Genomic DNA, 27,711 nt, shown 5'->3' on the forward strand with positions numbered 1-27,711 from the left:
ATAAAGTGTCTTACTTAAGGGGGTGGTTCATCAGGAATTTGTTTATGTTGGACTTGAAGACATCCAGGTTGTAGTCAGGTGGGAAGCAGGCCAACGGAAGAGAATTCCACAGACATGCACTTCTAAGAAAAAAGCTTTGTTCATGGAATCTATGTTTTAATTTAGGCACAGATAAAGAGTGGGGAAAATTACTGACAGTGGTTTCAGCTAGACGGGTGATTTTTGTGAAAGATTGGCGAAGGGGGACCAGAGATTGGAGCTCGGACGAGCACTTGCCATGGAAATAACGATAAAACAAAGACAGGCTCGCAACGTCTCTTCTGTGAGAGAGAGGCTGCAGGGAAGAGAAAAGGGCATCCCCCACTAAGCCACGAAGCCTATTTTGTACTCTGACAAGGCAGGATAGGCTGTTTTTAGCAGCTCCTGCCCAGATGTGGCAGCAGTACTCCATCTTTGGACGTACTTGGCTTTTATATAGATAGAGAATTGCATCAGCAGTGAGATATCTTCTGGAGCAGTAGAAGGATCCAACCATTAGGAACAAGTGCAGCAATAATTACCATAGGTGCATGTGATGCTTGATTTCTAATTTTTAACCACAAACACTTACGCACATATACACCCAAACAGATACACACATGTGCGTCCTGAGTAAGTTGCTGGAATTTGTGTTAAATAGAGAAGTAGTCAACCACCTCAGCAAAAATAACCTCCTCTGTGACATGCAATATGGTTTCTGTTCTGTTAGATCTACAGCAGATGTGCTAACAGTTATATCTCATAAGATTAGCGAATCTCTCAACGAACGCTTCCTTTCTAGAGCAATTACCCTTGAAATATCAAAGACCTTTGATAGGTATGGCATAAAGGTCTACTCCATAATATCTCTAGTTACGGTATAGTTGGAAATGTTTTTTCAATTATTAAATCATTTCTCTCTAATAGGTTCATAAGAGTAGTTGTTGATGGGCAGAAATCAGAAGCTCACAATATTAATGCTGGAGTCCTACAGGGGTTCATCCTGGGCCCAACTCTCTTCCTGATCTACATAAATGATCTTTCAAATCACATCTTCTGATCATTTGTAGACATTTATGCTGATGACACTTCAAAGGCCGTAAATGACCACGTTCTCTCTGATTCTCCCTCCTCTGATCTTGAGCACATGGTGCAATGGGGAAAGAAGTGGCTGGTTAATTTTAATTCATCTAAAACCAAGCTTCTATCTTTACATCATCAACGCTCTGCTCCCCGTCTATCATCAATCGAAATAAATAGCTCTGGTCTTGGGGAGGCTCCATGTTTTGACAAGCTTCTAGGTCTGACCTTTACTCCTGATCTGAAATGGAACATGTACATCAAATCCGTTGCCAAGACTGCTGGAAAAATGGTGGGATTATTTTACCGCTCCAATAGATATCTCACTGCTGATGCAATTCTCTACCTGTATAAGAGTCAAGTACATCCAAGGATGGAGTACTGTTGCCACATCTGGGCAGGAGCTGTTAGAAGCAGCTTATTCTGCGTTGATAGAGTTCAAAATAGACTTCATAGTTTAGTGGAGGATGCCTTTTTCTCTTCCCTGCAACCTCTTTCCCACAGGAGAGACGTTGTGAGCCTTTCTCTGCTTTATTGTTATTTTCATGGTTAATTCATGGTGTTATTTTCAAGTGCTCGTCTGAGCTGCAATCTTGAGTTTCACAAAAATCACTCGTCAGTTGAAACCAATATCAATAATTTCCCCCACTCTTTATCTGTGCCTAAACCTAAACAGATTCCATGAACAAAGTTTCTTTCTTAGAACTGCACGCCTGTGGAACTCTGTTCCGTTTTCCTGCTTTCCAACTGACTACAATATGGTTCTCTTCAAGTCCAATGTGAACAAATTCTTGATGAACCGTCCCCTTTAGTAATTCAATTTACCAACTGTCCACTACTAACGATTATTATATGTTCCCTTTGACCACTGTACACTCATTAACCCTTATCCTCGAGTGGCCTTCGGGCCTTGATAAGTGGTGACTCCTTTGTGAAAAATGAACAAAATAAAATACGTAGAAACACACACAAACACACACACACACACACACACACACACACACACACACACACACACACAAATAAACCCAGGCGCGCCCACACACAAACACAGACACACAGACACACAAACACAGACACACATACAAACACAAACACAAATAAAACGTAATATGCGGCCACAGTCGAGATTGAACTCACTACACAAGTTTGTTGCGTAATTCAAATCTTGTCCGTAGCTGAATACTTGATGCTTTTCTTCACTAGGTCTATCAAGGATATTTTTTATCGTGACGCCATGGGTTGCCTACCACGACTTCAGAGAGGTCCAGGTCCATCTTCCTTCGAAAGAAGGATAGACCGCGTCAGTTTCCCAACCTGGCATTTTTCCTCGCGGTACATACAGCGCCTTGCCTTCCCAAATGGTCACCAATCTGGTACAGGCCAGGCAAGCTCGGCGTTATGTGGGGGTAACCCCACATATCAGACCTTGGTCACTGAAGGGGCAACCCTTCATACCAACAGTTTCTAATCCAGCCCCCACTTCCCTCCTCTGGGGAGCTGGATCCCCTCTTTCCCTCCTCCTTCCCCCTATCTCCACATTAAAAACGGCCTCCTGCCTAATTTGCTCAGTGGGGAAGCAAATAAATAAAAACTTCGGTTATCTGGCGAGAACTGGTGTGTTAACGTAATTGTGCACACAAATAGACACGCGTGCGCTCGCACACACACACACACACACACACACACACATGACTTCCCTTTATAAATAGATTTTCAGTTACAACTTCAGAGTGTGAGGAGGAGATCAAGCGAAATATGTTATAATATTCAACAGTCTCTATGCTACAATCGAACTATCTATCCAAATTAGGTTAATAAGGTATGCATCTTTTTTTTTTTTTTTTTCTTTCAGCCTAAACAGAATCTCGTTTTAAATAGATATTATGAAAAACTGACATTAAGGAGAGAAGACCTTCTCCTTTCTGGCATTTGCGGGCATTTTTGCCCTTTCCTCGCCGCCTTCTCTCTTCAACTAATTTCACGCACCGACTCTCATTTCTTCGTCTCTTCTCAACTTCAATGGTTGTTTTTTTTTTTTGTTTTTTTTTGGGGTTTTTTTTTCGTTTGACCTCGTGTCACAAGATTTATTTTTAAAAGATAAAACTTTTATTTCGCTTCATGTTTCCCTCGTAAAAAACCGGCGGATTTGTTTTAGTTTTAAAAATGGTAAGTGTTGTTTTTTTAAATTTTTTTTAAAACTCATTTTTTAGCCCCCCCCCCCCCTCAAAAAAAAGTTAAAGTAAGATACTCTATAGAATTAGAAATTTAGTAATTTGGTGATATTAATTTTTCTAGCTCACCCGCCACTATTCCGAATTCGTACCCGTGGGCTGCCATCAGTGGACTCTTGTACCAAACAATTATAAATAATATTTTTCAAGTGTAAGTTATACTATTTCAAGTCGATCTAAATGATTGCATATTAAAAATATTTAAATAATAAAAAAAAAATTTTTTTAATTTAATTATTTGATTGTTTGCGACCGAATGCAAGAAAAGAACACCAACAAAAAAAAACAACAACAAAAAAAAACAACAACAAACAAACAAAAAACGCTATGTAGTCATTCAAAATGGATTTATATGGGTGACACGAATAAGAGACACGAAGTCGGCAGCAAACAATCTCAGAAAAAAAATCGCATTATACTTAATTAGGCAGACATCACTAAAAATGCGTGTTTTACCAAGGCTATATCTCAGTGGCAGTGGTTTTACACGTTTCTTTTAAGTTTTTTTTTTTTCGGACGATTATGGGTAACAGACTAAATGTATTATATTAGCATAAAATATTTTTGAAAAAAAAAAAAAAAATTAATGACTTTAAGAAGTTTCACTTTCTCGTTATAACGTCCTACTTCCTTGCTACCTGACTTATTATTTCTTTACCGACGTGTCACGTGATTAGAACGAGAAAGTGACCATTCTTAAAAGTAATTAAATTAATTTTTTTTTTTCAAAATTTTTTTCTGTCCATATGATACTTAAGTCAATGATCTATGATAATCGTGGGGGTGAAGAAAGTTAAAAAAAAAAAAAAAAAAAGGTAAAAAATAGCCCAAAAAAACCCAAGCATTTTTAAGGGGGGCACTCTCGTACAGGTCCGCCCTTTGTTTTTGTTGTTGTTGCTGCTGTTGGTGTTTTTGTTTTGTTGGTTTGTTTTTATTTATTTATTTATTTTTTGCTTAAAATGCTATTTTGATTGTTTTTAATTTGTTTCAGTATTATAAAAAATATACTTCATGAAATATTTGTACAGTTTAGTCAAGACATTAAAAAAATGAAAATATCGAAAAAAGTTTAAATTGTATGTATTCGTTATGGAACGAAGTTCTCCAAAAAAAAAATTTCACTTAATTTCATCAAGTAATTTTTTTTTTTTTTTTTTTTTTTACAGCGAAAAAACACGTTTTTATGAGAGCACGTTGAAGGCGGCCATCTTGAATTTAAAAAAAAAAATTGTTTGAATTTTAGAAATGCTAAAGGGAGATAACTCCAGTTAAAGCGCTGTATTAAAGATGGAAAGAGGTGTCAGTGACACCTCTTTCCATCTTTAATACCAGCTTTTCTTCCTAAAAATCGAACCTTTTGCTTGGTATCATGAGAAATTGTTTTTTCGCTGTAAAAAAAAAATAACTTGATGAAATTAATTTTTTTTTTTCGAACTTCGTTCCATAACGGATACATACAATTTAAACTTTCTTCGATATTTTCATTTTTTAATGTCTTGACTAAACTGTACAAGTACCTTTTATTTATTTTATTACATAGGCATCACCACTTATCAAGGCCAGAGGCCACTCGAGGATAAGGGTGAAAGAGTGTACAGTAGAAATTGGACAATATAGTAACCGTTAGTAATGGAGATTCGGTAAATTTGTTAACTTATATTGAATGGCTCATCAAAAACTGGGAGTATGGTCTTCTAAGAGCAATATTGGGTGCTTACTGCTTCTTATGTACTTATTGAACCGCACTATTTTTAAAATTGTATTTTTAAATTAAATTAGTTTTATGATATCTTTTTATAAATTAAACTGTTAGGTGAAAGTACAGAATAGTTACAAAACACCCCCTCTCTCTATGTTAAGAATGGCTTTCTAAATAATACTGTTATCCCAGTACAGTTCAATAAGTGCACTGCAAAAGTACCCAATATTTTTTGGGAAAGCCGAATGAACGGCTTAAATCCCCCCCCCCCCCATCTCTCACCCACAAAATTTTCTTTTCTCCATTTCGGCCCATCTAGAGAGCATCCTCACTTAGAGACTGACCCGTAGGAGCTCAGCAGGTTCCCTTACAAACCGAAGTGGAACGCCTGGAACGGGCGGTCTACCAACTAGATGAGGTTGGGAGGGTCCTAACCACTGTTTGTATTTTTTCTTCCCCCGCCCTCGACACAAATGAATTATGGTATCATCATTATTGTTATCTTTTCCTTTTTTTGTTTTTACACGTAAATAAAAAATGTTTTAAATAATTGGGTGCTAAGTAGGACGTGCTTAAGTACGAAAGGGTGAATGCGGTATTATGGTGGTAGACGATACTAGCTAAGAGAAACTCTTGTTTAGTTCTAGACTGACAAGGATGAACAACGCCCCCCCCCCTTGTGCCTAAGTTTTTTGTTCATGTAAATTTTTGCCTGAATAAAAGATTTTTTTATTTTATTATGTATATTTGCAGTTTACGGGCCTTGCTGAAATAACATTATTTCTAAACCCATCATTCTTAACATGGAGAAGGAAGAACTTTGTTAACTATTCTTTACTTTTACCTAACAATTTAATAAACGAAAGATACCGTAAAAATTGAAATTAATTTGAAAATCCTATCTAAAAAAAAAAAAAAGAAAAAAGTACTGCCCATAAACTGCATTAGTACATATTTTTATTCCGGTAAATATTCGATTAAGAAATAATAATAAAAAAAAAATTCAACGAGCATTTATCAGTTACGTATATGCGAGAAACACACAGATTGACAAGCATAGTGTAGTACACTAGTGTACTTACTTCACCTTTTCTGTTCTCGGTCAGTGGAGGAGAAATACTTCATGACTGAGACAATTTTAATTTTTGTTCCTATCCAGAGTGCCTCTTTTGGGGAGCTGGATTTTTCCCTACATTAAAAACCGACCTTGTGTCTAACTCTGCCCTCGTGGGAAGGCAAATAGATAGGAATATGAATATGAACAACAAACAACACGTTTTTATTATTTTTTCGGTATTTTTTAGATTGGGTCCACTTCCACAATTTTCTTTTAAATGACGCCTCACAGGTTTTCGACTATGCTGAATACGGAAATCGCATTGAGATTTTTCAGAAATAAGTAGTTATCGAGATATAAAAAGTTGTTTTCTGCATTGTATTCTTTGGTGGCCATCTTTGTTACGCGCGTAGATTTGTTTATGACGCGCGCACAAGCGGATAAAAAAGATGGCCGCCAGAGATTACAATGCATTATATAACTTTGTATATCTCGATAACTACTTATTTCGACAAAATTTCAATGCGATTTTCGTATTCAGCATAGTCGAAAACCTAGACAAGTCGTCATTTAAAAGAAAATTGTGGAGGTGGAGTGGACCTAATCTAAAAATTTACCAGTTTTTTTCTTTTAGCAAACATGATTATTCAAAAATTATATATATGATTATTATGGCATACTGAACGTATTGGCGTTAAAATTAGTTTATTAAATTAAATTAAATTAAATGATAAAAACAAACACTTGTTAATACATTTAAAATTCCGTCTATTTTTACTCCGTCGGCTTGATCGATAAAAAAGGTGAAATGGACATATGGTGCCATGAAACGAACACAAAAACGAAGTTTTTAGTTCCTTATAAAAATAATTGTAAAATATCAAATATTTATATAAAAATAAAAATAAAATCGTTTTCGCATCATAATTCTTATTTGCGCCATAGAAAATTTCTGAAAACATGTTTCAAAATATAATAAACTTTATTTAAAATTTTTAAATAAAGTTGCCTATATTTCGAAACTTTTTTTTTTTTTTTTTTTTTTTTTAAGATGGAACTTCTTTTCATTGAACCTAGTTTTGGTTACGCGTTTTGCAATTACGATTTATCCAATGAAAATCGATGTATTTCCATTTTGGAAATAAGCTAAGACTAAAAAAAAATTTCAAGTTTTCTTTTTACGAAATTGATTTTGACTCCAATACACCGGGTATGTCATTAAAATATATTTTGCGCGCGCGTGCGCGCGCACACACACACACACACACACACACACACACACACACACACAATCTTTATGATATGCCAATTGATCAGTAATTTAATGGTAATCGTGAAGAAAGAGAGAGCCTGTTTCCTCCGTTTGACTATAGGTGGCGTTAATGTCTGTCCACCCAGTTACGGAAGCACAAAATGTATATACTGGCACCGTTGAAATAAAAATAAATGTTTAATTTTAAACATGTTTTTTTTGTTTGTTTGTTTTTTGCAAACATATTTAAGTTTGTTTTTGTTTTTGTTTTTCAAACATATTTACGTTTGTTTTTTTGTTGTTGTTGTTTTTGCAAACATATTTAAGTTTTATTTTTCCAAACATTTACGTTTTGTTGCTAGTTTATTTTCAAACATTTACGTTTTTTTTTGTTTTTACGTTTTTTTTGTTGTTTTTTTTTTGCAGGCATAAACTAAATATTTTTGAAATATTTTTCTTTTAGAAAAGTTTGCTTATGCACTTATTGTACCGCGCTATTTTTTATTTTTATTTTTTATAGTAGTTTCAAGTAATATTCAGGTTTTACAATATCCCTTTTCAAATATATATATATATAAATACTCGCGGAAAAAGTAAAATAAGTCCAGAAAAATTAAGAAAAAAGAGGGGGGTTCAATAAAAAAAAAGATAAAAGAAAAAACGTTGACTTTTTTATTATAAGAACGTAAAAAATACTCGCGGAAAAACGGTTGTACCCATAAATATGTTTAAAAGAAAAATATAGCAAAAACATTTAATTTATGCTTGCAAAAAAAAAAAAAAAAAATATTAAAATTAAAGCAAAAATAACGTAAATGTTTGAAAATAAACCAGCAACAAAACGTAAATGTTTGGAAAAATAAAACTTAAATATGTTTGCGAAAACAAAACAAAATAAAACTTAAATATGTTTGCAAAAAAAAACAAAAAAACAACAAAAAAAAAAACAACATGTTTAAAATTAAAATCTAATAAAAACATCTATTTTTATTTCAACGGTGCCATTATATACTTTTTGTGCTTCCGTAACTGGGTGGACAGACATTAACGCCACCTATAGGCAAACGGAGGAAACAGGCTCTCTCTTTCTTCATGATTACCAATTTAATTTTATGAATAAAATAATTCTTAAACAATTAATGGGTGTACCAGGCTGGTTTTAAGAGCTATTTAGGGGGAGATCGTCGCTCGTCGCTTAGCCATAAAATTTTAGTTTCCTTTTTTATATTTGAATAAGATTACTTGATCAATTCATGTGCTTTTTCTTTCTTTCTTTCTTTTGTGTTTATGCTATTTTCTTTCGTTCGTACATCATAAAGATTTGTCTTTATTTTTGCTTTTCTTCCAGGGGAGGAGGTACCAACGCTATACAATTTTTGAGCTTGTGCATATTACCCCCCCTCCCCACAAAAAAAAAAATTAACTGTTGTCAAAACTATTGTTTAGCCTTTCTTTCTTTAACAACATTTATTTCACTATCTCGGAAATATGGCGGACGAGACATTTCACCGTTAAAATGTATTATTTTTTTTGTTTGTTTTAAAAAATAGTGAATTTGTATAATTTTTGGTGTACTCATTTGTTAGCTAATTCTTGTATTGCATTTAAACTTCTGCATGTCAGGATATAGTCAGGGAAAACAAAATGGAGATGAATTAGACATGAAAGGATATGAGAGTCCCCGGGTAGCAAGAACTCATTCATGGGATTTTTGGAATGAAAGCAAGAAAATATAAATTAAGAAAATATATTTATATCAACAATTTTACAGAAATGCAAAATATGCGTTGAAAGACCAAAATTTGTTGAAAAGTTTTAAACTTCTTGAATAAAAAGTAAATAAAAACAGTCGGAAAGTTTGTTTCAAAGTTCCGTTGTATGGATGTGAGTTTAGCTTCTTAGTGTTTTTTTTTTTTTTTTTTTACACAGTGATCACCACTTATCAAGGCCCGGAAGCTACTCAGGGATAAGGGTTATTGCAAGTACATTACGTTAGTGTGGAGATTTGAAGTGTTTACTTAAGGGGGCGGTTCATTAGGAATTTGTTAACGTTGAAGTTGAAGACATCCAAGTTGTAGTCCGGTGGGAAGCAGGCAGACGGAACAGAGTTCCACAGGCGTGCAGTTCTAAGAAAGAAGCTTTGTTCATGGAATCCGCGTTTTGATTTAGGCACAGATATAGAGTGGGGGAAATTTTTCACAGTGGATTCAGCCAGACGGGTGTTTTTCGTAAAAGATTAGCGAGGGGGACCAGAGATTGGAGTTCAGACGAGCACCTGCCATGGAAATAATGATAAAACAAGGATAGGCTCGCAACGTCTCTTCTGTGGGAGAGAGGTTGCAGGGTAGAGAAAAGGGCATCCCCCACTAAGACACAAAGTCATTTTTGTACTCTGTCAAGGCATGATAGGCTGTTTTTAGCAGCTCCTGCCCAGATATGGCAACAGTATTCCATCCTTGGACGTACTTGGCTTTTACATAGATAGAGAATTGCATCAGTAGTGAGATATCTTCTGGAGCGGTAGAAGGATCCCACCATCTTTCCAGCGATCTTGGCAACAGACTTGATGTACGTGTTCCATTTCAGATCAGGAGTAAAGGTCAAACCCAGAAGCTTGTCAAAACACGGGGCCTCACCCAGACGAGAGCCATCCATCACAATTGATGCCAGCTGGGGATCAGAGCGTTGATGATGTAAGGATAGGAGTTTGGTTTTGGATGCATTAAAGGTAACCAGCCACATCTTCCCCCACTGAACCACGCGCTCGAGATCAGAGGAGAGAGAATCAGAGAGAACTTTGTCATTTACAACCTTTGATGTGTTGCTGTAGATGGCCGTGTCATCAGCATAGATGTCAACGAATGATTTAAGTATGTGTTTAGGGAGGTCATTGATGTAGATCAGGAAGAGAGTTGGGCCTAGGATTGACCCCTGAGGGACTCCAGCATTTATATTGCAGGCCTCCGATTTTTGTCCATCTACCACTACTCTTATGAGCCTATCGGAGAGAAATGATTTAATGATTGAGAAAACATTTCCAGTTATACCATAGCTGGAAATCTTGTGAAGTAGACCCTTATGCCATACCTTGTCAAAGGCCTTTGATATGTCAAGAGCAATTGCCCTAGAAACGAAGCCTTTGTCAAGAGATTCACATCCTGTGGGATATAATCGTCAGCACATCCGCGGTAGATCTTGCAGAGCAGAAACCATATATTGTGTCAGTAAGAAGGTTATTCCTGCTCTATTAAAAAAAAAATGTGTTCTATTTAAAAACAAATTTTTTGCTTATTATCAAATTGTTTCCACCTTTTATGTTTCTGAAATGTTTTTGAGATAGGGATTGATAATTTGTATCATTTGAACTATTGTTCTTGAGTGTTATTTCCATGTTTCATTCTTCAGGTGGATTTTTTGGAACTTAGGAATCTTTCTCTTGGGTATCTGCATGGAATTTTAAGCAGAACTCTTTATTTAATCCATGTGGGGGGTAGCATACTCTTCTTCTGTCAGTCATGACTGGGTAGAAGGCCTAAGTAATTCACAATTGCATTTTGAGTGTTGCTAGAATTGTCTACAAGGACTCATGGCGTAGTGGATAAAGTACTTAGTAAAATTCAGTTGAAAGTTACTTTTCTGGAGGTTGAAATTTTAATCCTTAGTGTGGGTGACACTCAAAATCCAATTTCTAATTACTTTTACCCAATCATGGCTGATGGAATGGAAACATGCTAATCCTGAGGATTAAATAAAGGATTCTGGGGTTCTGTTTGAAATGCTGTACAGATTCCTGAGTTTGACAGAATGATAACCAAGTTCAACAGAAAGATTCCTGAGCTCAACAAGATACGCCTAGAGAAACCATTCTGATTCTTTCTCCTCTGATCTTGAGCATGTGGTTCAATGGGTAAAAAAGTAGCTGGTTACTTTTAATGCATCTAAAACCAATCATCATCTTTACATCATCAACGCTCTGATCCCCATCTGCCACCAAGTGAAATGAATTGCTCTCATCTCAATAAGCTTCTGGGCTTGACCGTTATTCTTTATCTGAGATGAAACATGTACATCAAATCCGTTGCCATGGTCGCTGGAAAAATGATGGGATTCTTCTATCGACCCAGATATCTACCTGCTGATGCAATTTTCTACCTATATAAGAGCCAGGTACGTCCAACAATGGAGTATTGCTGTCACATCTGGGTAGGAGCTGCTAGGAAGAACTTATCCTGCCTTGACAGAGTTCAGAATAGACTTCATAGCCTAGTGGGGAATGCCCTTTTCTCTTCCCTGCAACCTCTTTCTCATAGAAGAGACATTGCGAGCCTGTCTCTGCTTTATGATTATTGTCATGGCAAGTGCTTGTTTGAGTTCCAATCTATGGTCCCCTCTCACCAAACTTTCATGAGAAACACTTGTCTAGCTGAAAACACTATCAATAATTTCTCCCGTTCTTTGTCTCTGCCTAAACCTAAACATAGATTCCTTTCTTAGAACTGCACACCTGTGGAACTCTCTTCCGTTTACCTGCTTTCCAGCTGACTACAATATGGTCATCTTAAAGTCCAATGTAAACAAGTTCTTGATGAGCCGTTCCCCTTAAGTAGTCCAATTTACCAAATTTACACTTCTAATGATTATGATATTGTCCTTTTGACCACTGTAAACTCTTTAGCTCTTATCCTCGAATGGCCTCTGGACCTTGATAAGTGGAGATTCCTTTGTAAAAAAAAAAAAAAAAAAAAAAAAAAGTTGGAGGTTACATCGACCAAAATGTTGTGCAAATAACACTCAGGATGAGGCCAGTAGTCCGAATAATCCAAATCATATGAGGTTTTTCCATCTGTCTTACATGACTCAAACCTGAGTCTTTTTTCTTGATTTACTATTAAAAGAAAAATCTCTAATGTTCTATGAATCCTATTAAGAAGATCCAATGTGTTAACTGTTGAGATGAAATTTATGAACATTTACAGTTGAACTTTGGTGTCATTTTTACATGTTTTTTCAATGGTATTGAGATTTTTCCCAACATTTAAACTTTTGGTGTCATTTTTACATGTTTTTTCAATGGTATTGAGATTTTTCCCAACATTTAAACTTTTGGTGTCATTTTTACATGTTTTTTCAATGGTATTTAGATTTTTCCCAACATTTAAACTTTTGGTGTCATTTTTACATGTTTTTTCAATGGTATTGAGATTTTTCCCAACATTTAAACTTTTGGTGTCATTTTTACATGTTTTTTCAATGGTATTGAGATTTTTCCCAACATTTAAACTTTTGGTGTCATTTTTTCATGTTTTTTCAATGGTATTGAGATTTTTCCTAACATTTAAACTTTTGGTGTCATTTTTACATAAACATATTTCCGATAAAAATTCAATTTCATAAACATATTTCCGATAAAAATTCAATTACATAAACATATTTCCGATAAAAATTCAAATAAAATAACACTTATGTTTTTGATTTTGTTATTAAAAATGTAAATAAAGACTAATTGTGTTATTATTACCTGTATAATTTTAATTTTTTATTATACTTTTCAATAATGTCCTTTACTTATATTTTATTTCAATAAATTTCTTCACAATAGAAATACTGAAGAACAATAAACGGTATATGAACAAATAGACAGAACTAGACGATTACACATGACATTAAGGCTGATAAGATAATCACACACGATTCCCTTTATGATACAACAAATATATAATATACATCATCTCTTCTAATCCCTTATTAGAGATAACAATTATACTTTTCAATAATGTCCTTTACATATATTTTATTTAAATAAATTGCTTCACAGTAGAAATACTGAAGAACAATAAAAGTGAAGGAACTGATTTGCCTTGTCACCGCTTCCAGTAGCGCTATGCTGAATATTAGGAAATTTGTTGACTATAACCAGATTTTTTTGTGAAGAGGAGAAAAAGCAATCAATTACTAATTATTGGTAAATATTAATTTGAAAACATTACAGGACAATTATACATAAATTTTAATTGAGTTTAAATATATTGCTGCTGAAATTTGCATTTCTGTATTATTTTCATATGTTATCTATTATTTCCATTATGATTATTTTCCAATTTATCACATCTGAGCTCTAATCCTTCATCCCCACTCGCTAATCTTTCACAAGAAACACCTGTCTGGCTGAAACTACTGTCAATAATTTTCCCCACTCTTTATCTGTGCCTAAATCCAAACGTAGATTCCATGAGCAAAGCTTCTTTCTGCACGCCAGTGGAACTCTCTGCCGCTTGCCTGTTTCCCACCTGACTACAACTTGGACGTCTTCAAGTCCAACATAAACAAACTCCTGACAAACCGCCCCCTTAAGTAAGACACTCTATCAAAACCCCCAATACTAATGATTACTACAATACTATCTCATTGATTACTGTACATGCAATAACCCTTATCCCCGAGTGGCTTTCGGGCCTTGATAAGTGGTGACCCCCCTGTAAAATAAAAAAAGAAAAAAAAAAAAAAAAGAAGGATTTTTCACTTGTTTAAAGCCTGTTTTTTAGTTGTACATTGTGACAATTGGTCTTTGGACCAATAACACACGAGGTCAAATTCTTTAACTTACGACAAACTTTGAACGGTCATAATTTGATGGCTACTTAAAATATCAAAATAAATTTGGTATCATTGTTTATGTTTTACAAAAGTTTATGTGTTCACATTAAAAACATCTATATATAAGGCAAAATGGGTACAAGCGTTTGTGTATGTCCGCGAAAGGCTTTTCAGATCGGGGTTCTGCTGTCGGTTAAATTCCACAAGAAGTTTTCCTATACTTTGGAGATCATAACATCTTGATTCGCAAACGGACACCATTTCTTTCCTTATTTTTTTGATTGAGTTAAAAAAAAATTCCCACCGTGCTGTCATCTCGAGTGTTTGTTTATCTTTTTTGTAAAATAAAGTGAAACTATTAAAATGCAAATGACAGAAAATGGGGAACCTTAATGGCCCCCTGGCCTGACCTTTGGGCCAGGATCAAAGTGTAGTATCTGTTCCGGCAGATACTGCAAGCAAAGACCATATGTGCCCCCCCCACACACATATAAGACTTTGGTCAATGTAGGGGCAACCCTTCATACTAATTGTCACTATCCAGCTCCTCTACTCCCCGGGGAGTTGGTCCCCATTTCCCCTTCACTCCTCACATTAAAAATCGGCCTTGTGCCTAATTTGCTCAGTGGGGGAGCAAATAAATACCTCAAAGTGTAGTATCTGTTCTGATGCTTCACTTAAGTAATTGGTTCTTGGTCAATGTAGGAGAAACCATAATCATTAAAGATCCCATCAAGAACAGAAAAAATTCTGTGTGTGCATTAGAAATGGTTTTATAAGGAATCATTTCGCATTAAAATCCATTTAGTATTATGCATGTAAACTTGATAAAAACACACTTGAAATGTGTCAAATTATGTGAATAAGCAAAATTAAAACATGACATCAGGTCAAATTCTGTTTTGTTTTGTCAAACTTTAAAGAATTTTTGTTCAACAAAATAAAAAATGTTGAATTCACAGAGTAAATTCAAAACAAAATGGTGACCGAATTTGACGGGATGTTGTGTTTTAATTTTAGTTTTTCACATAATATTAACACATTTCAAGCGCGTTTTTCCTCTAGTTTACATACTAAATACTAAATACAATATTAAATTTGTATCACTCACAATAAAGGAAAGCTTATTTAGCTAACAAAATAGTAAATATATATGGCAAGTGAGCACTTCACTTCACTGAACTTCAATCTATGGTCCCCCCCCCTCTTAACAAACTTACAAAAAAACCACTCACCTAGCTACAGTCACTATCAACAATTTCCCACTCTCTATCTGTGCCTAAATCTAAACAGATTCCATGAACAAAGTTTCTTTCCCAGAACTGCCCGCATGTGGAGCACTGTTCCATTGGCCTGCTTCCCGGCCAATTACAATATGGTAGCCTTCAAGTCCAATGTAAACAAATTCTTGTTGAGATGTCCCCTTAAATAATCCAAATTCTACCAATCTACACCAGCAATGATTACTAAACTACCACCTTATATTCATTAACCCTTATCCTCGAATGACCTTTTGGCCTTGATATGTGGTGACTACTTTGTAATATATATAACTATATATAGTTTTTTTGTTTTTTAAGTGTAGAAAATAGACCTTGGGTTTATTTTTGGCAACCTCACTTTCTTTATTTTGTCCTTAATCCTCAAATTCCATGAGCAATGTTTCTGACAAGGGGAGAAGAATTGCTGGTTTTATGGTTGGAATCTATTCATCTAACACTTATCTTTGGCTAATCATATTGACACATCGGTTCTCGTTGGATCACCGAAGTTAAGCAACGTTAAGTCTAGTCAGTACCAGATGGGTGACCATGTAGGAATATCAGGCGCTGTAGGAGGATGTTGATATCTCTTTGCAAGAGCTGCAAAAATCTAACGTCGTCATTTCCCTTTGATAAGAATATATGTGCGACTAAAGACCACTTGTAAATTTCATAATCCCATGAAACTTCCTCCTTTGGAGGAAACCGGTTCAAACCGCCTAGCATTAGTGTTGCTTCAGTGCAGTACAATATCTTTGGATAATTTTTGACCTTGAAGTGGTATTTAAAAAAAAAATTTTTAGCTCCTTTCATCAAATGACTTCATGCCTTTGTTTGGAATGAGTTCCATTTAAAAAAACAAACAACAAAAAAAAAACAGATAAAAAAAATCATTGTTTAATTTATGTTCTTTTTTATTTCTAAAAATATGATTTATAAAAACCACAAAGAGGACGGAAATACTTAAAAAAAAAAAAAAAATGATCAAATTGTTTTTAATAAGAGAAAAGGATCAACTATAGATTTTTGATGCACGACGAGTATAAAGATGTGTTGATGTGTGGGTGTGGGCGGGGGGGGGTCGATCGGAAATCTTCCCCACAATTGTTTTTTGTTTTGTAAAAGATGAGTAGATGAACACTTGTATTTGACACAAAAAAAAAAAAAAATCTTGTGTTTTTAACTAAAATTCGATAAAAATAACACGGACATCTTGCTGTCGTACATTCTTGCAGTATCAGATTAGGGTTGATGATTTGAAGTAGGACCAACGATTTTACAAAGCAATGATTCGTCCCCACTTAGAATACCCTAATGTCTGTTGAAGTTGGCAAATTGTTCTCTGATTCTACAGCATCGTACCATCGGACATATATTACATATTCCCTGCTGAAACCCTATTCCCTCTGGAGTATATGATCTGCTTCGATTAGATCTGCTGTCTACTCACCAAAATGTAACAGTTGCTTCTGTTGCCTACAGATTATTTCATGGTTCTTGCCGCTCCACAATGTTTAAATACCATCCTGTGCTGCGGTCAAACAGACCAAACGTGCAACGATATACATTCACATTAGACCTACTGTATAATCACACTAGTGTTTGCTCAAAGATGTATCGCCGATCGCCTTTTGCATTGTGTTCTGCAGTCCTGAATGTGCTGCCTCAGAATTGTGTAAAAAAAAAAAAAAAAAAAAAAAAACAAACAGAAAAAAAAAATGTCACATTTTCGAAGTTCTATATTTTCTAACCATCGTGATATTCCAAAGTTTTATGCATTCCCTAATTAGCTTAGTAGCCTTTGTCTATTGTTAACGGTTTTATGACCATGGCTTAATAAAGGGGGGGGGAAACAAAAAGCAAAAAAAACTGACAATCACCACTTCATGAGGAAGCAAGTTTTTTTTTTTTTTTTTTTAGACATACTTAATCATGCCTCACATTTCTGTATTGCCAGAGCCAGCCAATTGTCACGGAATCAGATTTCTAAAACTGAGAATTTGTTCTGACTATGACAAAATGATACGAAAGAGGATATGATGCCAGCAGCAATTGGTGCAGTGACTCAAATGATTCTCTCGGCTCATATTTGCAAAAAACAGTATTTGTGTCAACTGATTTGTGTTGGTCATATATCTGCTGAGCCATTGGCCAATGAAAACTGACTTGTGTTGATAAGAATACACACACACACACATACACACACACACACACATAGATAAGGGGATCCAAAAAGAATTAGCAAATTCTTTAAATGGAGACTTATCAGGAATATGCAACATAACATTAGCTACTTATATTTTCTCTACCTCTCTCCCTCGACCCAGCACTGTACAATAATCAACAAAGTCTCTGACAGCATAGATACAGCACTCACCCTCAATATTAGTGCACAAGTACATGTATTTGGTGACTCCAATGTCTACAATACTAACTGGCTTGGATTCTCTACTTATATGGATGTAGCTGGTAGCATAACACATAGCTTCTCTATATCTCATTCCCTATCACAGATGGTTACATCTCTGACACGTTTCTCAGACCAGCAAGATTAACATGCCTCACTTCTAGATCTATTTCTGACTACAGTTCCCGATGATTGTGTAACGAATGCCAATAGCCCATTCGGGAATGCTGATCATGTTGTGCTAATGGTAGAAATCGTCGTAAATTCTCGACCCAAAACTGAAGCCCCATTGCTCAAAACAATGAGATATTATAAAAAGGCCGACTGGGAAGCCATCAGGGATCTCATCAGAGATGCCCCATGGGGAAATATCTCTTCTCTTCCTGCTGAACAGTGTGCAAATGAGATCACTGAATGGTTCATAACGGCAATTGAAGTACAGGTTCCCATGTGGAAATTCTATAGCAAACCCTACTCTCCCAAATGGTTTACTTTTACTTGTGCAGCTGCCATTACTCAAAGGCAGCATGTGTACTAACAATTTAACCGACATAAGTCCAGATCAAACAGACAGAAATTTGTAGAAGCTAGAAATAATTCTAAGAGAGAATATACTATTAAAAATGCTCAATACAGGACAGAGCTGGTATATATTTTGTTTATTATACAAACATAATTGGTTACATATGTGCATACATGTTTCAGTGGAATACTAATTTAAGAATAACACTTCATCAGACCAAAAAAGAATCGATATAGAAATGGGAGTCTAAATTACATTAGTTTTTATAAGCTCTTATAAGCTGTGGGTTAGGTTCTGGAAGAAAGTGGGGCATCTCTGATGAGATCCCTGATGGCTTCCCAGTCGGCCTTTTTATAATATCTCATTGTTTTGAGCAATGGGGCTTCAGTTTTGGGTCGAGAATTTACGACGATTTCTACCATTATCACAACATGATCAGCATTCCCGAATGGGCTATTGGCATTCGTTACACAATCATCAGGAACTGTAACAAAGCTTCTTTCTTAGAACTGCACGCCTGTGGAATTGTCTTCCGTTTTCCTGCTTTCCGACTGACTACAATATGGTTGTGTTCAAGTCTAAAGTAAATAAGTTCTTGATGAGCCGTTCCATATAAGTTATTAAATTTACCAAATTTTCATTACTAATGATTACTATATTGACCAATTTCTACTGTACACTCTTTAACCCTTATCCTTGAGTGGCCTCTGGGCCTTGATAATGTGGTGACGCCTTTGTAAAAAAAAAAAAAAAAAAAAAAAAAAAAAAAGTGGGGTGTATATTTTGTGAATGTGCGCAGTAAGAGTTTTGGAGGACTTTTTAGTACTCTTTATATACTTAATCAAACACCTGAAAATAATTAAATAAAATAATCTATGGGTCTGACACGCTTGTAATTGTAATGTTGATATATACCTACAAGAAGTATTATCATAAAGCAGTGCTACATTAATAATTGACCCCAAACGATAACTAAGCACTTTAACTCAAAAACTTTAGGGACAGAATACTCCAGAAATATAGATAAGTATATACTATTATGCAACTGCTTACATGTGTATGGTCTAATGAATCTCTCCCTAAAACGAAGCATATAAACCTATCAAATATATATATGAATTCTAGCATAGCAGAAAGGATAAAGAACCCAAATGAAGAAATGACAACCATCGAAATTAAATTTATATATAGATATAAAAACCTTTGCCACAACACAATAATAACCTCAAATACTGCAGTAGATGAAAAAATATAACTACAGCATACCACCTTTTATTTAAATCATATAAATAAGCTCATATATCTGTTCGACTAACTGTCAATTTGGTCATATGGACATATATCTTATAAATAAACAAATGAATAAAGAAAGAAAGAATTTGAAATCTAGAAACACATGAACGGATAAAAAAAAACAATGAACAGAATAAAAATAAATAAATAAAATAATAAATAAATAAAACTTGTCAATAGGAAAATGAAGTTACCACCAGAAAAGAAAAAACAGCCATAAAAAGCTAAGATAGGGAAGTAGTTACTATAAGAGTATAATATTACTTTAAATCAAAGCGAAAACTTAGACCAATAAACCTCCCTCCTGCTACAGCTTAACAACACACAACACACACAAATCATATTTCCCTCTTTCCTTCCTCACCCCTGCTCCCTTCTTTCACAACACCTCCCTCCCAAAACCCCTACTGCTCACATTCACTAAGTATAAACCTCACTTTCTTCCAGAACATAAACCACAGCCGAATATCTTATAAAAATATATGTAATTTTGACTCCCATGATGAAGTGTTATCCTTCAATTGGAATTTCACTGAAACATGTGTGCACATATGTAACCAATAATGTTTGTATAATAAACGAGCTATATATATATTTTAACCTGAAGCCTATATATATATATATATATATATATATATATATATATTTACGTATTTGTGTATGTATGTATACTCAGGCATGTGCTCTTCCCCCATTGATGTGTGTGCGTACGTTGTATATGCATGTGTGTGTATTTGTGTGTGTGTTATTTACTTATTATAAACATTTCCTTAATAATTTTATTAATTTATTATTTGATTAACTTACTGATATTATTACCTATTTTTATATTATCAAAATAAACCTGTAACATATAATTCATTAATTTATTCTCCTATTTTCCTTCTCTCTTTCTTTCTTTCAATTATAACGTCCGAAAATTCAAAAATCAATAAATAAAAATAAGAAACAAAAAATATTTTTCAATCTCTCCCCGCCCGGCTAATATATATATATATATATATTTACGTATCTGTGTATGTATATATACTCAGGCATGTGCTCTTCCCCCATTGATGTGTATGTGTATGTTGTACATGTGTATGCGTGTGTGTGTGTGTGTGTGTATTTGTGTGTGTGTGTGTTATTAACTTATCATAAACATTTCCTTAATAATTAATTTTATTAATTTATTATTTCATTAACTTACTAATATTATTACCTATTTTTATATTATCAAAATAAACCTGTAACGTATAATCCATTAATTTACCCTCTTATTTCCCCTTCTCTCTTTCTTTCAACTACAATGTCCGACAATTCAAAATTTATAAATAATAAACAAAAAAACAAAAAAATATTTTTCAATCTCTCCCCGCCCGGCTAATATATATATATATATTTACGTATCTGTGTATGTATATATACTCAGGCATGTGCTCTTCTCCCATTGATGTGTATGTGTATGTTGTACATGTGTATGCGTGTGTGTGTGTGTGTGTGTATTTGTGTGTGTGTGTGTTATTAACTTATCATAAACATTTCCTTAATAATTAATTTTATTAATTTATTATTTCATTAACTTACTAATATTATTACCTATTTTTATATTATCAAAATAAACCTGTAACGTATAATCCATTAATTTACCCTCTTATTTCCCCTTCTCTCTTTCTTTCAACTACAATGTCCGACAATTCAAAATTTATAAATAATAAACAAAAAAACAAAAAAATATTTTTCAATCTCTCCCCGCCCGGCTACAACTCTCACTATCACTTTAAATCCCATTTGCAACATGTTCTTTCCTCCTCCCACCACACCACGCCGACTAACACTGACTCTGCAACCTGTTGCCATGGCGATCCATTAAATCAACTGCTAACTGCTGCTTAAACTCATGCCGTTATAAATAATAATAGCGTCTATTAATTTTAAACCGTCATAAACTAGAAGAGCGTCTATAAACATTAACACATAATTAATATTTAATAATAACCCCCCCCTTATTATATACACTCCTACTACTTTAAATTCCAACGTCCTCTCCCTTCCATTTCCCCTTCTTATCTAACTCCCCTTCATCTGCTACGATTTTTCCATTCTTATTTGGTTTTATAACTCAGTCTATCTATGAATTCTGATGAAGTTAGTCGGATATTTCCTCTTCTTTTGAGAATATCCCCCTAGCGGAAACAATATGTAAACTCATTCTGGACTCACAGTAATAAATTTCCTATATATATATATAATCTCAAAGGAATCACCACTTATCAAGGCCCAGAGGCCACTTGAGGATAAGGGTTAAAGAGTGTACAGTAGTCAAAAAGACAATATCATAGTAATCGTTAGAAGTATAAATTAGGTAAATTGGATTACTTAAAGGGAACGGCTCATCCAGAACTTGTTTACATTGGACTTGAAGACGATCATATTGTAGTCAGTTGGAAAGCAGGTAAAGGGAAGAGAGGCGTGCAGCTCTAAGAAAGAAACTTTGTTCATGGAATCTAGGATAAGGCAACATAAAAAAGTTTATTTGTCACTGAAGTCATCTGGTTCCAAAATGGAAGAAGTGAAATATGTTTTTATTTATAAAAATAAAATATTAAAACGCTAAAATTTAAGTGGAAGGGGTGACATTAAGTGACATTTTAGACTCAAAATAGGTGATAAGAGGAAAGAGAATGCGAAAACTTAACAGGATAATTGGAAAGTGTAGAAAGGGATAAAAAGGGAAAGGAAAGGATAACGAAAAAGAAAGAAGAAAGAAAGAACAGAAAGACAGAAGAAGGATGAAGGGGTCAGCATGATTACATTGTTATAAGGAGTGGGAGAGGAGGTGAAAACATTAGAAATCAACTAAGATTAAGGGTTAAGAGTGAACATGTCAAAAAAAGATAGAGGTCGACTTGCGGGCAGGATATTGACAAATTAGCACATAGGGTTTCCAGTGAGGCATACACACACATACTTCTATGCGTGTCAGCAACCCAGTTGGACACATGCACAGACACATGCACATATGTGCACAAAGAAATAATAAAACCTGAGACAACTTTACGCATATTAAGTTGTGTTCTCTTAAACATATGCCATATTTGTCACAATGAAGTTAATAATTTAAAATTAAAATTTCCAGTAATGAAAATTAAAGTAAATAATTAAATAATAATAATGATGATAATAATAATGATAATGATAATAATAATGATAATAATAATGATAATAATAATAATGATGATAATAATAATGATGATGATAATAATAATAATAATAATGATAATAATAATAATGATGATAATGATAATGATAATAATGATAATAATAATAATAATGATAATAATAATGATAATAATAATAATAATAATGATAATAATGATAACGATAATAATAATAATAATAATAATTTGCGGTTTCACTTAATGCCTTAACTAGCAAATTCTAGCATTACTACAAATATAATTTGCCGATTTCTTTATGTCCTCTGATGAGAAGAATAATAAGAATAGCATTCTTTGAAACTCCGGAATAAGGACTTTGTTAATTGTTTTTTGGAGTATTCAGTCGAACAATAAATTTGGATTGTAAAGTTGAACTTATAGTTTTAATTTTCTTTCTCTTATATATATATATATATATATATATATATATATATATATATATATATATACACACTCTGTCTATATGTCTGTCTGAGGAACAGTCTTTATCAAGCTTCTCTATCAATTTTTGGTCTACAGATTTGAAATATGATATATACAGAATTTGGACAAGTAGAAAAAAATCAATTGGTTTTTAGTCGGTAAAAATAGCTGTTAAGGAGTCAAAATTAAAAAATTGGAACTTTACAGACTTGTTGACTTAATGTGTATCATGTACGCATGCATAAATATACATTTATACGTTTAACTACATTATTTTTTAAAGTTTTGATGTCCCTGTATCCTTAGGTCAAATAGTAGTGAATACTGTCGGAAAGCTAAAACTTTCGGTTTTGATTCTAGCTGATGGCACCAAAGTTATATTTTTTTTAACTTTTGAAATCATTGTTGTATATTGGGTACAATATATTAATCAATAAAGAATTAACTCTATAATAATAAATACAAAATCTGCATGAATTAAAATATCATATTTAAGCATATTTTACGACTGGGCAACACCGAGAAGCCTACTAGTGTCTATTATATAAAGGAAAAATGTTTGTGTGTTTGTATGTCTGCTAAAAACTTTTCTCATTCGCATTGGACTGGCACGAAATAGCAACCCTCTAAAAGGGTAAGGCTCCGGATGCAAAATATGTGAAAGTTAAAGAAACATTGGTAATCTCCAAAAATACCGTTAGGGCTTACAACATGGCCGCCAGAAGAGTCAACAAAAAACTGTGAATAAAATATATAAAACTCGTAATTTCTGTTTTTAAAGTGGGTTGTCAATTTTCTTTATGAAATATACTTCCAAAATAAACTATTACAGTCGTTTAAAACATAATAGAAGTATTATTTTTTATTTTTTAAAAACAATGTTTACAAAATGTCTACGCACGTTCGTAGACATTTTGTAAACATTGTTTTTAAAAAATAAAAAATAATACTTCTATTATGTTTTAAACGACTGTAATAGTTTATTTTGGAAGTATATTTCATAAAGAAAATTGACAACCCACTTTAAAAACAGAAATTACGAGTTTTATATATTTTATTCGCAGTTTTTTGTTGACTCTTCTGGCGGCCATGTTGTAAGCCCTAACGGTATTTTTGGAGATTACCGAAACATTGATGCTGTGGGGGGATCAACTGGACCACTTTTTCAAATTGGGCGTGTGCATTTTTCGCGTCTCTTTTTTTGCAAGTCACGTATACATATTAAACTAAAACTATGTTTAAAACAGTTATTTTGTAACGTTATGACGTTATAAGCACTTATGGCTGTGTGAGCAAAAGTGTTTACCTGTGACGTTGTCCGTGTGCTGCCCCCCCCATGGACAACGCTGGGCACCTACCTGCTAGTATATATACATATATATATATGAGTGAAAAGATTTGATCTTTGAAAAGAAAGAACTGGTATCGCCTGACGAGGTTTTTAGTTACTCATAACTATTGCCAGAAACATTGTCGTGATAGTGTAGCGGCATTAAAAAATGTTTATTCAAACATAAATAAAAAAGTATATCTTGCTCTATTTATTATTGAGCACTCGTATATAATCTTCGTTAAATTCATTTTTTTTATCTTTGAATATACTTAACCTGGAATAATATATATATATATATATATATATATATATATAAGAACAAGTGCTTAAAAAAATGTTAAAAAACACTTTGAAAAACAGTTAAAAACATATTTAATTTTAAAAAGGAAGCACAAAATAAGTGGATAGTCCTTAATCTGCGGAGTTTCGAATTCACGTGAAATCACCTTTTTCTTCACCCTATTCCCTCTGCTTCACTTTTTGTTATCAAGTAAGATCTTTGACTTACTTGCAGTTTCATCAAATACTTTTGCAAGCAAAATCCCATCCCGCATTTTGCTAAATCCTACCCTTTGATGAAAAGGAAAGTATTTCTTCGAAACTCCGCGGATTAAGGACTATCCACTTATTTAATGTTTCCCTTTCAAATTAAATATGTTTTTAACTGATTTAAAATTGTTTTATTGACTGTTTGCTCTTAATATGATTTTTCAATTATATTTCACCTTTTATTTATGCCAATCCTTAATCTATGAAGCTCAATGTAATTACATAGCATATAATAAATAAATAACAAAAGTCTATTTTCCAAATTTCATGATGTTGACCATCTTATAATTTATTCCTTTAATTTTTGATGGGTTGATAGGTACTATTTCTTCTAACGAGTTAAGGGCAAAATAGATTCATTAAGTGATATAATAATTAAGTGAATGGTTTTGTGTTACGAAATAGTTGCTGTCAAGAATTGTGAATGTCAACGTACTTAAAGGAATAAATTATAAGATGGTCAACGTCATGTAACTTGAAACATAGACTTTTGTCATTTGTTGATATATATATATATATATATATATAATATATATAATATATATATATATATATATATATATATATATATATATATATATACTTGTCTCTGTGAGTTCATTCCCTATGGACTCCGAAACGGGTGGGCCAATATTTTTGAAATTTCACACAAATATACTTTATGTATCTGGGAGTGTTCTTAGTTTCTTAGATTTTTGTATTTGAATGCCTCTGATAAGTATCAATAATCAAAAATATTTCAATTAAATAAGGAACAGCCCGATTTAAGTTAACACTCTTATACAGCCTAACATCACAAAAGCAATTTGACAAGTTTTATCATCACACAAGCAGAAGGGCCCAGCATATGAAATCAACAATCGGTTTTTTAATAGGACAGGCACGCATTCGAAATGAATGCTTCTTTTTAGAGCACAATTGAATCATGATACTTGACATTTTGCATTTTAAACTTTAATTCCGGCCATTATATAAAAATAATTTTATAAATTAACAGTAGAGTCTCTACAATGCAATGTAAACTATGATGTATTGTAGTCCAAGTCACTGCAGGGAGGCATGAGAAACTTCCTCCTGGTACAATGCAATGGATCCCCAATTAGAGCAGGCAATCAATCAATTTAATTGAAAAATGGCCAATTTTGCCGATTTTTTTTTTTCTTTTTTTATGACAATGAAAATATTGCAGTCTGGATCATTTGTTGATCATCATTCAATTCCGGGCACCGCGGGTTGATTTTTGATACTTATCTAAGAACACTACCAAACACATAAAGTACATTTGTGTGAAATTTCCAAAAAAATTGGTTCAGCAATTTTGGAGTTCATAGGAAACGAGCTCACACAAAGTACATGTTTATATGTACAATATACGTAAATACAAATTTAAATTTTTCTTTGCCATGGTCTTTTCTTTTTCACTTTTTCTTTTTTTTCTTCTCATTTTTTCCTTTTTTACATTTTCTTATTTAACATTCTTTCTTCATTCTTTCTTTATTCTTTCATTCCTTTTTCTTTTCCTTTCGCCATCTTTTTTCTTTAATTTTTTTTTTTTTTTTTTTATTTCTCACTGTTTTTATCCATTTCCTTTTCCCTTCATATTCTTCCCCCTTCCATTTCTTATTTTCATTTTCTTCTTTTGCAGGATTGCTGCCTCAGGTGTATAACTTCAATTATCAGAGGAGCTCCAAATCTTTCCAACAGGATGCCTTGTTATATAAAGCCACGTCAACTGGTCGAACCGATCATTTTTGTATACATGTTATGCGTCTTCTTGCAGTATCCGGCCGTACAAGCTTTGTGCTACTTAAAAATTTGTTTAAAAAACTACAACGAAACCGTCTGCAATAATTTATCCAATGGCACTTACAAATCCGAAGAAAGCCAGATACAGAAAGATACATCGGAATGGATTTTGTACATAAACTTGGCATTATTAATACCATCCATTTTTTCATCAATGTTTCTGGGACGGATTGGGGACACAGTCAGTCGAAAAGTAACGTTTTTTTTACCAATTATTGGCATTTTCTTCTGCAGCATTGTTTATTTGATAAACGCCCTCTACGTTAATATTAGCCTATCATACATACTTCTTGCGCCATTAATAAACGGCTTATTTGGCGGATTTACTTCTTTAATTATGGGTATCTATAGCTATGTCGGCCACACGACGCAAGTAAAATCCAGAACTATTCGTATGGGAATTTTAGAAGCTATGACGTTCTTTTCCGGAACTCTTGGAGTGATTCTGGTCGGTACCCTTTTGGATCACTTTGGTTTTGTTACCGTTTTTGCGGTTGTATTTACTCTGACGTGTTTTGCTTTAGTTTACACGATTTTTGTCATTGAAGATATCGTTCCCGAAAAAGTCTCATCAAAAGTCAGCATTTTCCGTCAGGTTTTTAGCAAAGAAGGATGTCGGGATTTTGTCATGGTTTTCCGGAGAACCCGAGAAGGAAACCAGAATGCGATTTTAATTCTGGGAACGTTAATCATCTGCATACTCATGTTTATTACGGCCGGTAAGTACATTCGTTTTATCAAATATGTCCTAAGATGGAGTACTGTGTCTACAGCTAGAGAGGTGTTGCTAAATAATGGACAGTCAACTATTCCCCCACTATCAAACAATCATGAGGTTGCTTGCACGGCAACTGACAAGGCTAATCTGCTTGCCAGTCAGTTTGCCTCAAACTCCACACTAAACTCGGTACACCACTCCCTCCATGATTTTCCTCTGCGAACAGACGCCACACTAGACAATTTGAAAATCACCCCTTCTCA

At 33.8% G+C, this 27,711-nt stretch overlaps 1 protein-coding gene across 5 annotated transcripts in view; it reads left to right on the top strand.

Annotated features, from left to right (window-relative positions):
- The window catches only part of LOC145252439 (proton-coupled folate transporter-like), a 69,091-nt gene that overhangs the window by 18,907 nt on the left and 22,473 nt on the right, over positions 1-27,711 (top strand). Inside the window, exons 1-3 of one of the 5 annotated variants that reach the window (XM_080111837.1) lie at positions 2,561-2,920; positions 3,397-3,483; positions 26,570-27,449. In XM_080111837.1, coding sequence (XP_079967963.1) covers positions 26,630-27,449 — 820 coding nt within the window. In that variant the 5' untranslated portion in view covers positions 2,561-2,920; positions 3,397-3,483; positions 26,570-26,629. Of the gene's footprint in view, positions 1-2,560; positions 3,268-3,396; positions 3,484-26,569; positions 27,450-27,711 lie in introns of those variants that run through there. The other 4 variants (XM_080111836.1, XM_080111839.1, XM_080111835.1 and 1 more) reach the window with 4 other exon arrangements.

This window comes from Euprymna scolopes, chromosome 29, assembly GCF_053919585.1.
Source record: "Euprymna scolopes isolate OS-2025 chromosome 29, ASM5391958v1, whole genome shotgun sequence".
Classification (NCBI taxonomy): Eukaryota; Metazoa; Mollusca; class Cephalopoda; order Sepiida; family Sepiolidae; genus Euprymna; species Euprymna scolopes.